Source organism: Syzygium oleosum, unplaced genomic scaffold (genome assembly GCF_021117445.2).
Source record: "Syzygium oleosum isolate NSW1041296 unplaced genomic scaffold, Sole_v2.1 Sole_v2.04, whole genome shotgun sequence".
NCBI classification, from domain to species: Eukaryota; Viridiplantae; Streptophyta; class Magnoliopsida; order Myrtales; family Myrtaceae; genus Syzygium; species Syzygium oleosum.
Window position 1 is genome coordinate 10,265,044 of NW_026607488.1, and position 15,418 is coordinate 10,280,461.

Sequence of the window (15,418 nt, forward strand, 5' to 3'; positions counted from 1 at the left end):
TTGTTTTAAGACTAGTCTATAAAATTACTACACTAAGAGTGCATTCATTTCATGGAAAATGAATGATTTGGAAAACATCTTTAAAAAAATAATTGCTTATATCGCTTGCAAAAAGAAATGAACAGAAAATTTTCTCATCGCCCACGAAAATAGTTATGCATAGATTGTCATCGAAGATGAAAATATTTTTTATTGACTAATTCTTCTAAATATTATAAGTAATTATTTTTTAAAAAATATTTTTTAAATTATTTATTTTTCGCGAAACGAATGAAAGGGCATGCTATGCAATTGCAGCATCTTCTGTGATAAGGTCCAAATATTGAGCTCCCGCATACAACAATGACAAAGGAGGAATAATGGGCCGACCCTAACCGTAACCCGGTCCAACCCGAATATCACCATCTTCACCGTCCACCTCTCTCAGACGCCCAAAACCTCGCTGGGCACCGAGCGCTAGCTGCAAAGACATAGACAGGTTCTCTCTCTCTCTCTCTCTAGTTTTAACTTTTTCTTTTGTTTCACCCCTTTTGATTGCCAAGAAATCGCCTTGTCTAGATTCCCTTTTTGTTTTTTGACAACCCAGTTGTGCATAGTAGGAATTTCCAGTTGCAAAGGGTGAGTTATGCCTTGAAGGAATGGAAAAGTTTGGGTTTTGCACTAGCTTGGGTTCTTTCTTTTTGGTGCATGCTCTTGACTTCTAGTGAGTCAAGTCATGGGTGATCCTTACTGATGTCGATTCGGACCCATGTTGTGTTGTGTTCATTGTAAAACAACATTGTGGGAACCCTTTTTGTTTTTGTTCTTTTTAGCCGTCTTTGTTTAGTTAGTTTAGGTGCTGAAGAGTTGATGGCGGTGTACTTATTATTAGCTGTCTATGATCTATGGGCAGGGTTCAGGGGCTTTTGTCTTGAGTACAGGGTTGAATCAGCTGTCTGTGAAGTTCATTTTGCTCTGCCATTTATTTGTGAGACTAGGATGATGTACATTTGATTGCCAGAATGCTGTCAAAGACTTTTTTTTTTGGCTGAAAGTAATGGGGTTTGGGTGTTCACATGAAATACTAAGCCTTGGTTCGAAGAGGAGTGAAGACGAGACACTTGAAAGAAGAGTGGTGGGTTAACTTTCAAGTTTGAATTGTTCTCTATTAGGATGAGTTGTATTTGCGTGATTGGTTTTTGGTCCTTGCGGTATTATTTGTGAAACGTGATTGACATCATAGGCAACTAGGACAAGCTTTTGTTAATTCTTGCTGCGAATTGTTTATTCACCAAGGCTTTATAAGTTAGGAGACTATTAAGTACCTTCTTTCTCCAAACAATTTTGATCTGATCCTGTTCTACATTCAGTGACAACTTCAATCCCTCAACTTCACTTTTTGCCAAAGTACTTCTACATAGCCAGCAGAGATGGAGACTACAAGTCAAGAGCTTTTGAAATTAGAGAATAAGAGTCTCTCTTCCTCATTGATAGGTATGGCTTTTACCTTGATCTTTGGGTTGTAACAATGGCTTCTGTTCGCATGGGTCAAATAGGTGTGTCTAATGGCGCCATTCTTTTTATTTTCTTTGTTATGTGTTTTAATGTGCAGAGTCCACCTTGTTTATATGTAAAGAAAAGGATTCAGACTCTAAAAGAAAGCAACCGCCCCCCAATGGAAGGCCATTAACAAGTTCAGTTCCTTCTAGCCATGGTATTGAATTTGCCTGTCTAATTTTGCGATCAGGATAATGCATGTTTTATGCTTTTCTTCATAATTTATGCCAATGGTTGTTTAGTCAAATTAATTCCTTTCAGAATAATGGATTTATGGGCTTCAGTGGAGATTTCAGCTGAGAGAGGACTTCCAAAATATTATGATTGATTTGATATGGTTGTGTAATGTGTAAGCTTGGTCTTAGTAGCATATTCTCTTGTTTGTTTCCTATTGAAGTATACAAATCGCTTGTCTATGGGGTATGTGCCATGTATACTTGTATCCTTGCTCCACCTAGCAGCTTAAGCTTTTAATTGGATTTTCTATTCCCAAAAAGGGGAAAAATTAATAATTGTTGTCTTTTGGGCTTTGCTTCAGTACTTGGAAAAGTGAAAGATTTTCTTGGAGTCATGTCTGAGGCTAATAAAAAACTGCAGGTTGAAGTCAAGGTTTGTGAAATCATCTTGGTCCTCTGTGACGTTGCTTTTTTCAGCACAATTGCTTGTCTCGTCATGACCTACCGTGAGCAATTCTTGGTTTGTGTAGGACAATCCCAAAAGATATGACATTGAAGTTCTTGATGGGAATGAGTCAGAAATAATAGAAATGGTATTTTTCCGCTGCTCTATGACCTTCCTTGGTGTAATTTTGGGTTATGGAATGGTCACCTGATGCTTTTCACCTTTACAAAAACAGGACTTAATGCTGGGGATTGCCGATCTTCATACCCCCGAGGCAGTAGCTGCTGCAGAATCTGCAGTTGCAAGTCATCATCCTCTGAATCCTTTAGCTGCCAGCTTTGGTGAAATGGATTCAGACGATACTACCGATGACGACGATGATGACAGTGATGATGGCAGCGAGGATGGTGATGACGATTGTGGTACTACCCAAGCAGGCGTTCCCGTAAAGCACGGGAGATCTGAAAATGGCAAAGAAGATTCGCACGGATCAATCGGAAGGGAACGGTCAAGAAAGCAACCGAAAAAGAGGCCTGACATTGTCGAGTTGTCTTGATTCTGTACATTGTTCGTAATTGTATCCAGTAATATGAGAAGTGCAAGGCAGGAGTTTCCTAGTTACTCGCTTTAATGGAAATTGAACCCAAGAGCAATGTGTTAGGAATATTGTTATTTGCTAGAAATTTCCGCTGCCATCCAAAAAAAAAAAAAAATGGTCAGCCGTGTGTCCAATTTTGGTAGCAATGAAGATATTGGTATTGTCTAATTGATCTTACTTTGCTTATTGGTAGTTCTTTTCTTCCTTTTGAGTATGGATGAAATGTTTGGAAATAGGTCACACTTACGACATTGCCTTTTTCTTTGACCCTTTTTTCTCTCCATGTTCACAATATTCAAGTGCTATTTTAACGACGTGCAAACAAAGTTACTCTTCTACTTATTCTTCGAATCTGCTGGAGAGAGAGACAGACTACAGCAAATGACTCATAAAGCCATACAGAATGTAGCTCAGGCATGTGTCAGTGCATAGAATCCATATTGTTCGACTGGTGGCAAGACAGATATGAGGGAGGTAATAGTACATCACATTGCAAAGTGTTCCTCGAATGAGAACGGGGATTATCAAATGGAATCATCAGTCACGCTCGCAATGCAAGTAGAACCAGCTTGGTGTGGCCAAACCAAGCCGAAGGGGTTGTTTGTTTAAACTTAGCTGAAAGTAAAAATTTACTCTTGCCAAATTTAAAATATTAACTAAAGTAAAAAGTGTACGTGTTGACGTTTGCATTTTGTGAACATTTCAAATGCTTCAAATTTAACAAATGCCAAAGTGAACGAGCCGCAAGATAAATATCAACACCAACATCTCTCCGTTTAGTGCCATATCATGCTTGCCTCCAAACCCGATATTGAAACAACCTGTTTGTTCATCCCCATAATTTTTTTTCCAGCGGCTGAGATATGATTCCAACGATAAAAGAGAAGGGCAAACTCACCAGCATTTCATGAGGACATATATCATTAGCACGTGTGGTTGGGAGAACCTTGAAGCCATACGCACTGTCCCTCGATCTCGAACTCGAACTTGAAAGTGTTGTCTACAATCATGGTAAGGATGATGTTTTGTCGCATGCACATAACTGAAGTGGCAAGAAAACAGTGAGTAGATGACATCTCCAAGTCTCCCCCACTCATCATGGAGTGAAGAGCCCTTCGGAGACTGGCCGGCTCTTCACAGACCCCCCTCTTCCACCAAACCCCAATAACTGTACCTTTATCTGGCCCCTTTTGGAGGGCTCGAGGCCTTCCTTTTGGCTTCCACTGCAAGACAAATCATATGCATCCCGCCAACCCACCTTTGCTTATCCCCCAAAGCACCCAACCGTTGCACTTAATTGTATATCCCCAGAAAGCTAGGATTCCACCATAAGAAAGAGATAGCGCTGCGGAGACTGAATTTGTTGGATATAATCTTTGTTCTTTTTCACTGTACTGTGGATCCCATGAGAGAGAAAGAGAGATCACATTTTTCAACTGTCTGACACTGCAAAAGAGGTTTTTTTTATGCTTCTTAAACAAGACTGGTGGAATGAGGGAGCTGGGGTGGTATCCTCTCTCACTGACCTCAATCATTTTCTAGTGATTTCCCACTCATTTATAAGCTTGGTTTTGAGTGCTCCCTATGGCCAAGATACTGACATGAGCAAGTGAAGTCCCTCCGCAGATTCCTCTTGTCAGCAAAAAAAAATGAGGCCTTTTAGTCCTGCTAACATACTAGTAGGCATCTCTTCAGACCCATCTGAAAGCAGAGATCTTCTCTCATGGGCAGTCACTGCTTTAGCTCGTCCTCGTGACAACATTGTTGCCCTCCATGTCCTGGGTCAGTTTACCATCTACAGTTGTTCTTTTGAGTAGAATATGTTAATAGTTGAGAAAATATGCGTGCTGCTATTGCCAACAGGACGTTGGTGCTTCCGTTTACCTACTGACAAATGCAGGTCCTAAACCGGTGATCTTTGATCTAATGATATCTATTCCCTTCCTTGTAAACAACAGTCGGTGGATACACGAAGAAGGGACAAATTACCCAGAAGTGTCTGTCGAAAATCCGCAGAGCAAAAGCAAATGTTATATCTCTGCTAGGTGAATTCGCTAAGACCTGCCAGTCAAACCAGGTGCACTATCTTGAAATTCATTATGGAACTGCATCAGATTAATTGATTTTGAGTCTCTGTTTCTCAGAGCTCATTGTCCTTTTACTTTCAGATAAACTTGGAAGCTAGAGTAGGATTCAGCACAAGTGTTGGGGGAGGTCTAGTTAAAGAAGCGAAATCTATTTCAGCAGAATATCTCCTTCTTCGGGGATCGAGAGGAGAATCTGATAGGTAACAATTTTTGTGCGAAAATCTACTTTACGACCTGTAATTTCTGATTCCTTTTCCTTTTTCTTCAAATTCAAATCAGATACTCACACGGGATTCTAAGGTATTGTTTTGAGAATGCACCTCAAAACTGTGCAGTCATCTCGGTGGGGAAATGTACCATGAAAGAACAGACATATATACCTCCCAAGCAATCAAAAGGTTGGTGCTAGTAAAATCTATAAATTGTAATGTTATGGAAGTTATTGTCAGCTGAAAATATCTATGTGCTTGCTTCTGACAGTTAAAACTCATCAACTAAGTTCAACATGGCTGAACCAGACAATCTGCGGTGGCAGAGAACGATCCCACGTTAAGTTTACTGATCTAGAAACAAAGAGTAAAAGCTTTTCACCAAGAACAGTTCTTGATGATCTTGAAAAGGATTCTTGGACAACCACAGATGAATATACCTCTAGCTTCCAAGACTCTATTGTGGCAGCAACACCTCCTTGGCCTCAAAATATCAAGGCACAATCAAACAGAAGGAAATGTGCATCTCTCTGCAAATTGATATACTCTTTATTTATTTCGCCATTTAGAAAAGGAAATACTAAAACAGAGAGCCACCAGCCTCCGCTGCGGTGCTTCAGTCACGAGGAAATCCTGGATGCTACAAATAATTTCCATCCTGGTAAACTCCCAAAGCTGGAAGTGACAAAACACTCAATCTTTCAAGTAGCATGGATTTTTTCCATGTACGCGTGTTAGCTAAACAATGAAGATATACATGATCGAAAAATGACACCATATAAGATTGGAAATGTGTGTATCATTTTTTTATTTCCATTATCGATTAATTCTGCAGATTATATGGTGGGACAAGGTGGATTTTCAGAAGTATACCGAGGCGATCTTTCTAATGGACAGGTAATAGCAGTGAAGAGGTTGGCCAAAGACAACAATGATGAAAACAAAGAAAGAGTGTTTCTGATGGAATTGGGCGTAATAGGACATGTCAGTCATCCCAATACCGCCAGCTTAGTTGGTTACTGTATTGAAAATGGGCTCTACCTGGTTTTCAACTTCTCTGAGAATGGAAATTTAGCTTCTGCGTTACATGGTGAGTATCACTTCTCTTGACCGAAGTAACTGTCATGCCCATAAATTGCCGAAAAAAAGTCCGAAACTTTAATCATTCTGTAGAGAGCAAGAGGATGATCAAGCCTTATCAACATCATAGTTAAGAAGCTGAGAAAGATAAGAAAGAAGGAAAAAACCAAAGTAAAAGATAAGGGTAAGCAAGACTATGAATTATTTGTCCAAAAGTATCGTTCATAAAGTTGTACAGTTCTTCTTTTAGTTGAAAAATTCCATATTGCAGTGGTACTATAGTTCTCTCTCTTTCAGGCAAAGCAAACAAGTCACTTGAGTGGCCCATACGATACAGGATTGCCGTGGGCATTGCTAGAGGTTTGCACTATCTTCACAAATGCTGCAAGCATCGCATTATACATCGAGATATAAAAGCGTCAAATATCCTTCTCGGCCCTGACTACGAACCACAGGTAGAAAATGATTATATTTTCGCAGCTTCAAGCTGCATAGCAATTTTTCAACCATTCTGAACAAACTTAGTGTTCTCTCTGTAGATTACCGACTTCGGTCTAGCAAAATGGCTACCAAACAAGTGGACTCATCATGCCGTGATTCCAATCGAGGGCACTTTTGGTTATCTTGCACCGGAGTATTTCATGCACGGGATTGTGGACGAAAAGACAGATGTGTTTGCATTTGGAGTGCTGCTGTTGGAAATAGTGACCGGCCGTAGGCCTGTCAATTCATCAAAGCAGAACATTCTCCTCTGGGTACATCATCTTCTTTTTTGCATTTCTGTCAGTCCTAGAGGCCGTTGCAGTGATTCAATGTCAACGATAAGAAAAATAATTAATTCCTCATTTTCCTTTTCACTCTCATCTGTAACTGTTTAGCTAATTAACATTGTAGGCAATGCCTCTCATGGAATCTGGAAACATTGCCGAACTGGCAGACCCAAAAATGGAGGGAAAGTATGACTCTGGTCAATTGCGCAGAGTGGTATTAACTGCTTCCTATTGTGTGAGACAATCTTCAATATGGCGACCGACGATGAGTGAGGTACATGAAACCTTATAGCTTAGGGAAAAGCATGTCACTATACAAAGTTTGCACTGTCTGAATGAATAATCTCGTGAACTAGGTGTTAGAGCTCCTGACTAATGGCCTTGACTCCGACGTAGCCAAAAGCTGGAGGATACCCAAATTCTCTTCTGATGAGGTGGATGACTACTCCATGGTATTTGGATACGAGGTTCCAACCGATATTTCCTTGGAGGATTCCGTGTGAGTTGGCGATTGCGTTGGCAATTCATCATGTTCTAGATGCTATCAAAATTCTTTGTTTACAAGGTTAAAGCATATTCAACAGAATTCAGTTGCTTTTAAACCAAGCTCCTTCATTAGTAACTCAGTTATGTAAATCTTTTATCGAAGAAGGTACTGAAACATAGAGGATATCTAGCTTGACTCATGTATTTCCCGATATAACTTCTTTTTTTCTCTGCATTTCCTGATTCAGTGTACAAATTTGATGACTGCCCGTAAATTGACAGGTTGTTACTTGTTAGCTCGTTTACATACACATTAACTTAATTGTCAAGATTATGAAAATGCACCAAGAAATATGGTAGTCCTGTTCTTTCAGACATCTTCCTCAGGCAGTATGTCATGCCAAATGCCAATTGCCAATTAAGTGACTCTAGTGGTGCTTGCAGTAACTGAGGAGGCCATATGATTTCGTTCGTGTGAATCAAAAGACAGTTCGTGTGCTTCTCAATTCAATTTACAAATGTTTTTGTGTACCTATTGTCTTAAAAGAAATCCCAAGTAGAAGAGGAAGCATCTCTCGCGTCTTGAATCACTCAACTTGATGACTGGACATGGGACAGATTGGTAACACAGACCGGCTTACCTAGCGAAGTTGTCACTGCTGTCCCCAGAATAGAAGTCAATGAAGTCGACTCAGAGATGTGTTCTGTTCTAGAAACGATCTTACAGATTCAGACAAGAACCGGGCAAGTTTTCTTGGTTATTTACATCAAAGGATAAATGAAAAGGATGATAACCTCATGGCTTAGAATCAAGGCATGCTCTGACCACTCCTGGAATCTTGTAATCACTGAGAAATTCAGATGTATACTGCAGAAAGGTCTTGGTGTTTGAGCAATGATTCTCCAGTATACATTTGGGTTAATACTATGAAAAACTCCAAACTAGTACACCTGTGACAATTTTACCCCAAACTAAAATTTTGACCACCAAAAACCCCAAACTAATATACCTATGATAAATTGACCCTCGGTTTGTTTCTGTTAAATTTTATTGTCAAATTTTACTATCAAATTATTTTGTTAAATGACACACGAGAGTTAACTGATATGCCAGTTTTATGTTTTACCCTCCGTTTGTCACAGGTGTAACAGTTTGTGATTTTTTTTTTGTATTAATTCAATTTAAGGAAAACTAACAAAGAGTACATTTGTCACAAATGTACCAATTTGGGGTTTTAGTGGTCAAAATATTAGTTTGAGGTAAATTTGTTATAGGTGTACCAGTTTGGGATTTTTTGTGGTAAAAAAATTAGTTTAGGATAAAATTGTCACAAGTGTACCAGTTTGGGGTTTGTTATGGTATTAACCCTATACATTTCTTGTATTGTTGGATGCTTTAGTCCTACTTATATAATGCTTTCTTTTAATGAGTTTCTTGGAAATATCTGAAATGAATTGAACAATGAAAATATCTCCATATTTGCCCTTCAAATAAGGGGGACCTTAATCCATGAACTAGTCGAAGACCCCCTTGCCGCCCCGTCACCGGCAAAAAGAAAAGGGAAAGGAAAAAAAAGTAAAAAATAAAAATTATTAAAAAAATATAACAAATGTCCATGTTAGTGTCAGTCATGCCACTTAAGATGGCTGGCGTCCACGTCAGCGATTTCCGGCCTAAATTGGTGGAATTGGCTGAATTGGTACCAATACGAAAAGGTTTAAGATTAAATTGGTCCAACTGAAAAATTTAGGAATGAATAAATATCAATGCAATAGATTTATGACTTTTTTTGTACCTTCTCGAAAATTTGGTCATCACCTCTTTCTCTCCTCGAGTTCGAGATGTTTTCAATTTGTTGCTATTTGATCCGATCAGCAACAGTAAGTTCATATAATAACTATTTATCCACTTGGAGATGACGTGGAGCTACACTCGACGTTGGCATCTCCGTTTATATTAGGGGTGATCGATTTCAGAGTGGATTGGGTCCAAACCTGAAACCAACCCTGTTATAATCGGTTCTTAATTTTTGGAATCTGAAACCGACCCTGTTTTCCTTGGACCCTATTTTGGAACCGACCCTGTTTTTTCGGTCTGGTTTCAGGGTCTACCCAAAAACCAGTTTTTTTTTGTTCCTTTTTCTGGTTTCATTTTTTTTCTAGCAAAATAATATATGTAGCAATGAAACGATTCAGAATAAAAGATGAATAATAAAACCACTATCTACCAAAAGTAACAATCCCTAAAATGGGCAATTGAAATTACAATCCATGAAAATTACAATCCAAAAGCACTATGTGGCAAGACATAGTTCAATCGCATAAATCTTGAAGAGTCACATTTCTAGGAATCTGTTCAACATGTTTAGCTCTTTATTTTGCGCCATGATGAGAGCTCCTCACTTCTGTTTCCAAAAATCCGAAGGCTCCGATCCACACATCAGAATCTGATATACAACAATGTCAGGATTTTACTGAAAACAAATTTAAGTAAGAGCCAAAAGATTGTTGCACAACCAAACAAAAGAACTTGTAAACTGAAAGCCTAAAGGTCACACTTGTTGCACACCAAACACTCACCAAACTAACAGGGAGAGGAATGCGACCAAGCTAACCAAACATGAACTCGATACTTGTACCAACATATTTGAAGCTTTTCATGCATTTTTAACTACAGATATGAATTCCAGAGAGTTTCAGACTTAGCCACAACAAATTCAATCCATGCATTAGAGATCAGAACCTGATATAATCAAATACAACACAACAAAGGGGGTTGATTTCAGCAACCAATCGGGTTTGGATTAGCATCACATGGTCGATCTGTGAGCTTTTGAGCATACAAAGAACAAAATGTAGAAACAAAATATTTCTTGCCAGAATTAACCATCTCACTGAAAGTCATTACTATGTGAACACACCCAGTTCTTGGACCTAATCTTTACCACAAAAAAGAAACTGTAGAGCTCAGTCGGACTAATCGAGCAAGAAGCAACAACAAGCACTAGAATTCCATGTCAGAATCAGTAAACCAACTGCAGCAAATCAAGAATTGACCAAATTGAAGGAAAAGAGGGAACACAAATGCCAACATGAGCACACAGAGACGCACGCGCACTGACACCACGAAGCTAATCCCACAAACCAACTACGACAATTCCAAAAATTTGAGAGAAGCTTTCACTGATCTAAACTCTAAAGCGGGCGATCTTGCATGAATGATCCAAAGGATGACGACAAGATCATAATAACCAGTTTCGAGTATAATGAGCTTGCAACATATAGAGTTTCAAGTTGAGGCCAACCACTGAAGTCAGGTACGCAACCAATGCTTACATTCTTCCATTAAACAAACTCAGAAGTCCAAGAAGCAAGAGATAAAAGTTTCAAAAAAAAAAAAACTCAGACAAGCCGGATTCCGCAAGATCAGATGGCGTCTACTCCTTCAAGTCCTTCACTGATCATCAAAACTTATAGAATCTTCTACACCAACCCAAGCCCACGGCGAAAAACCCCTAAAACTCGAACGCAAAACCTCAAACTCGAACTCGAACACTTCCCCAACACTAGAACCCTAAAACTCGAACGCAAAACCTCAAACTCGAACTCGAACACTTCCCCAACACTAGAACAGATTCGAAGCTCGAGCTCGAAACCATCTGACCTTGCAACAAAGACGAAGAAGAGAGACTGAAGGAACGAAGGACTCACGGATCAGCGAGAGCCGGATGGGTGAAGTGAACAAGGAGCCTCCTCGGTTGCGTAATTGCGTTCTTGCGGCGATCGGTGAAGATAGAACCGAGACAAAGAGAGAATCGAGACAGAGGAGTGGCGAAGAGAGAACTGAAACAGTGATCGTGATCTAGATCTAGGGTTTTTTTTGTTTTTTTTTATATTATCTTAAAACCGGTTCTAAAACCGGTCCGGGTCGATTTTTACTCGGAACCGGAAACCGGACCGGTTCTAACCGGTTCCAAAAAAATGGAACCGGTTCCCGGGCCGGTTTTAACCAGAACCGGTTCCCAGACCTGTTTTTCGAGTGGGCCGGTCCGGTTTCTGGGTAAACCCGGTCCGGTTGCACACCCCTAGTTTATATATTATAACAAAAGGACAAATTCAGACAAAAGTTCAAGAACTAAAGTGAATATTTTCAAAAAGTATGCGAACAACTAGTGCCATTTTTATAACTTTTTGTTTCCTGGGAAAAAAAGAAGAGGTGAGGACAAACTCACACGAGGAATTGAACTTGCACCGACGATTACAACCTCACATGCCCTGTTAAGTTTAGGGTTAATACCACGAAAAACAAATTTGATAAAAAAAATAACACGAAAAACTTCAAATTGGTACAATTATAATAAATTTATCCAAAACTAATTTTTTTATCACGAAAAATTCCAAACCGATACGCCTGTGACCATTTTACCCCAAATTAATTTTTTGACCATAAAAAACCCTAAACTGATACACATGTGATAAATTTATCTCAAATTAATTTTTTGACCACCAAAAACTCAAAACTAGTAATCATGTGACAAATTTATCCTTCGTTAGTTAACCTATTTGGGGATTTTCGTGGTATTTATCCTATGGATTTCCACATGAACTTGCCACATCACCATATCACGTCACCATGTGCCATCCAAGTTAACAAATTTAACGGTAAAATTTGACGGAAGCTAACGGAGGGTAAATTTTTCATAGATGTATCAGTTTAGGGTTTTTGATTGTCAAAAAATTAGTTTTTAGAAAATTTGTCACAAGTGTACCAATTTAGGGTTTTTTGTAGTAAAAAAATTAGTTTTGGATAAATTTATGACAGATGTACCAGTTTGGGATTTTTCATGGTTAAAAAATTAGTGTTTGATAAATTTGTCAAAAGTGTACCAATTTGGAGTTTTTTGTGGTATTAACTTTAAGTTTAATTGATGAGCACACACGAAAATGTGGGTACGACCCCATACTCCGCTTCTGCCCTGATTCCGTGGACGTTGACGGCGATGCTTTCGTCCTCCTCCCTTTCGAGGACTGGACCCTTCTTAGTGAACTAGCCCTTGATCCTCAGCCTCGCCTCGGCGTAGGCTTTTCTTGAGGCGAGCCTCGCCTCGCCTCGGCGTAGGCTTTTCTTGAGGCGAGCCTCGCCTCGCCTCACCTCGGGGTTTTTGTGGTCTTCTCAAACCACCGGTTCTTCCTTTTCTCTCGGTACCTCAAGACCCTAGCCTCATGATTCGCCCCTTTCAACGAATGAGCCGCTCAATTGGAGCATGGCGCCTCCTGTCATGCCCCGGACCCTAATGGGCTAGTGTCACTCCTTTAGGGTCGTATCGAACGCGACGTCCCAGGACGCGTCGCCGATCCAAACTTAATACCCACATGAATACGCAAGCGGAAGCGAAATATAACAACCCAGACAATAGACAATGACAGAGGGATAATAACAGCATAAGACAATAATTTCATAGCAATGAAAAACATTCACTTACAACATTCAGCCAGACAACTAGACATCAGGCTCCTAGGGTTAACATCCACCATTATCATAAAAAAGGGACATGTGGTAAGATAGACTAGCTGGTTACACAAAAAGGGCTATGCTAAAAGCTTCTAAGTCTGGTACCCAAACACTCCTACGGCGCCTAATCTGAATCAAACCCTGAAGACTCCGACTCCGTGCTAGAGTTGATCTCGATCGACTCTTCCTCGTTACTCGGCTCCTCATTGGGCTCAGACTCCATGGGCTCTGGCACAGTTCGGGCTCTTCTTCAGATTCGGACTCCTCAAATTCCTCTTCGAGCTCGAGATCCGCAGGCGCTACAGGTTCTGGTACGGGCTTGGGTTCGGGACCAGGGTTCTTTGAGGGATCTTCGGGGTCCAGAATCTCACCATCAGGAGCATACATGTCCCCGGGCTCCCAATCCACGACATCTTCTTTGTCGTGCTGCTGTCCCTCAAAGCCCCGGATTAGGCCAGCTAACTCCAACCGGTCACGATAAAACCAGGCCAAGTAAGTGTGACGCTGTAAGTCGTCTAGGCCTACGTCTACCCAGATCGTAGTGAGGTGCCTAATATAAGTCTGATATGGACTCACTGGATATTCAATCTCCTCATGCACCGTATGCATAGGGACCCCAAACCGCTGAGGTGGGGGCATGATCAAAGTCAGGGTCGAGGATCTGAAATGGTTTGCATTACAACAATGAGAATAAATCTTAATAAGCAGACAACTTAAACCCCACCTAGGTCAATGTGTACCCAAACGAGTCCCAACATGCAATCTAGCAATCGATATAATAGAATTCTCATGCACACTTACCTCGCCTCAAATCACACGCCAACTCCGCGCATTAGTCAAATCACAATAATGCAATAATAGCTCAAGAACATAACATAAACACTCGAGCGCCACAACCACGTACATTCACCCAATTCAACCAAATACATTTCGCATGCGTGTCCAACCAACTAACCATGACCCGCGTCAACACGCCTCAGGTCCAGCCCTTTGATCAATCTAGGCTCAGTCCCACGTAACCACGCATCAGGACATTTCTTTCGACCTGCGTAACCATGCCTCAAGTTATTTCTTGCCTTTCTAGCCACAACCGCGTAACCACACCTCAGGTTGGCAGCCCTCCGATCAATCCGGCTTAGTCCCGCGTAACCACGCCTCAGGACATTTCTCTCGACCCGCGTAACTATGTGTGTCACGCCCCGAACCCCTATGAGCTCGCGACATCCCTTGCTCCGATCGAAATGATGCGACGTCCCAGGAACGTCGCCGACCCAATTCAAACATCAGAGCCACATGCGGAAGCGGATATAAAAACCCCGGACAAAAAGATGACGACAACGGGGTAAAACACCACAACTATCAAACAACAACATCTTCATACAGCACCAAACATACAAACATCATATTACATACATAAATACAGACGAACATACTCCGCCACCGTTTTAACAAAACATCAAGGTCTGGTTAACTTAACTTCCCTATGGGTCAACCCGATTTACACAACCCCTAAAATGGCCTAGGGAAAAACCTAAGGGTCGCCTCCTTCCTTCATATTCCCACTTCGCTTGGTTCGATCCTTCGAAAGACCTCTTAGGCATCGCCTGCAATTCCATTGCGCTCCCTGGGCGACTCCTCAAAACTCCAAAAAGAGGAGGCGGGCCTCCTGGGTCTAAGGCTGGGGGTCTGAAAGTGGCGGTTATACAACCGTGAGACGAATCTCAATAAGTGTACAACCCCAAACCCCACGTAGGCACTCACGTACCACCAGACGAAAACACACATAACACACAATGATCAGCCAAACTAACAATCACATGCGACCCTACCTGGAATTCCTCACGCACGTCCCTGCACGTTAGTCAACCACACAGCCAGTATGCCACAGAAATACATCACCGCCGCGCGCGTGGCCCGATTATAGAGCAAAACCCACTTGGGCACGTCCCATACCATGCCTAGCAGTTTTTATCCCATAATCGAGCATCACACCACGCGATACAAACACACTCGCACACCAACTCACACCACACGCCACTTTCTTAATTTCACTCGTCCCGCCAATTCTTGCTCATTCTCAGCCTTTCCACCACTACCGCACCCGCGTAAAACGCATCAGGCCAACGGTCTTCTGACCTCGTCAGGCATCGTCACCCCGTCGGGCCGGGCATCGTCACCTCGTCAGGGACGGCATCGTCCCGCGTAAACGTACACGCCTCAGAACGGAAACCTACACACACTTTCCTTCTACCGCGCCCCCGTAAAATGCATCGGGCCAACGGTCTTCTGACCAAGTCAGGCATCGACACCTCGTCAGGCCGGGCATCGTCACCTCGTCAGGGACGGCATCGTCCCGTGTAAACGTACACGCCTCAGGACGGACCTTTTTCCAATCAATCCTACACATCCGAACCTTCGTTCCACACTCTCTATACGTACCATGCCACCACACAAATACACTGCCAAACATACACACTTCACACACATTTCACATTTACACAACCTCGTCACGCGAACAC

At 41.4% G+C, this 15,418-nt stretch overlaps 2 protein-coding genes across 5 annotated transcripts; both read left to right on the forward strand.

The window, feature by feature from the left end:
* Window positions 1–356: 356 nt before the first annotated feature.
* On the forward strand, window positions 357–2,840 carry LOC115679426 (uncharacterized). 4 transcript variants are annotated; one of them, XM_056310810.1, is made up of 7 exons: window positions 413–478; window positions 893–1,114; window positions 1,350–1,473; window positions 1,592–1,693; window positions 2,075–2,145; window positions 2,243–2,305; window positions 2,393–2,840. In XM_056310810.1, exons 3-7 carry the CDS (start codon window positions 1,410–1,412, stop codon window positions 2,711–2,713), a joined length of 621 nt encoding a protein of 206 aa, XP_056166785.1. In that variant the 5' UTR covers window positions 413–478; window positions 893–1,114; window positions 1,350–1,409; the 3' UTR covers window positions 2,714–2,840. The 4 variants fall into 4 exon arrangements, with proteins under 4 accessions (XP_030458869.1, XP_056166785.1, XP_056166784.1 ...); XM_056310809.1 differs by lacking the exon at window positions 413–478 and adding an exon at window positions 522–618; XM_030603009.2 differs by lacking the exon at window positions 893–1,114 and having other exon boundaries at window positions 357–478.
* Window positions 2,841–4,115: 1,275 nt separating this feature from the next.
* LOC115679427 (probable receptor-like serine/threonine-protein kinase At5g57670) lies at window positions 4,116–7,591 on the forward strand. The gene is made up of 10 exons (XM_030603012.2): window positions 4,116–4,537; window positions 4,714–4,832; window positions 4,924–5,042; window positions 5,122–5,240; window positions 5,323–5,712; window positions 5,887–6,141; window positions 6,429–6,586; window positions 6,671–6,886; window positions 7,026–7,175; window positions 7,258–7,591. The coding sequence occupies exons 1-10, from the start codon at window positions 4,405–4,407 to the stop codon at window positions 7,402–7,404; spliced, it is 1,806 nt and encodes a 601-aa protein (XP_030458872.1). The 5' UTR covers window positions 4,116–4,404; the 3' UTR covers window positions 7,405–7,591.
* Window positions 7,592–15,418: the final 7,827 nt, after the last annotated feature.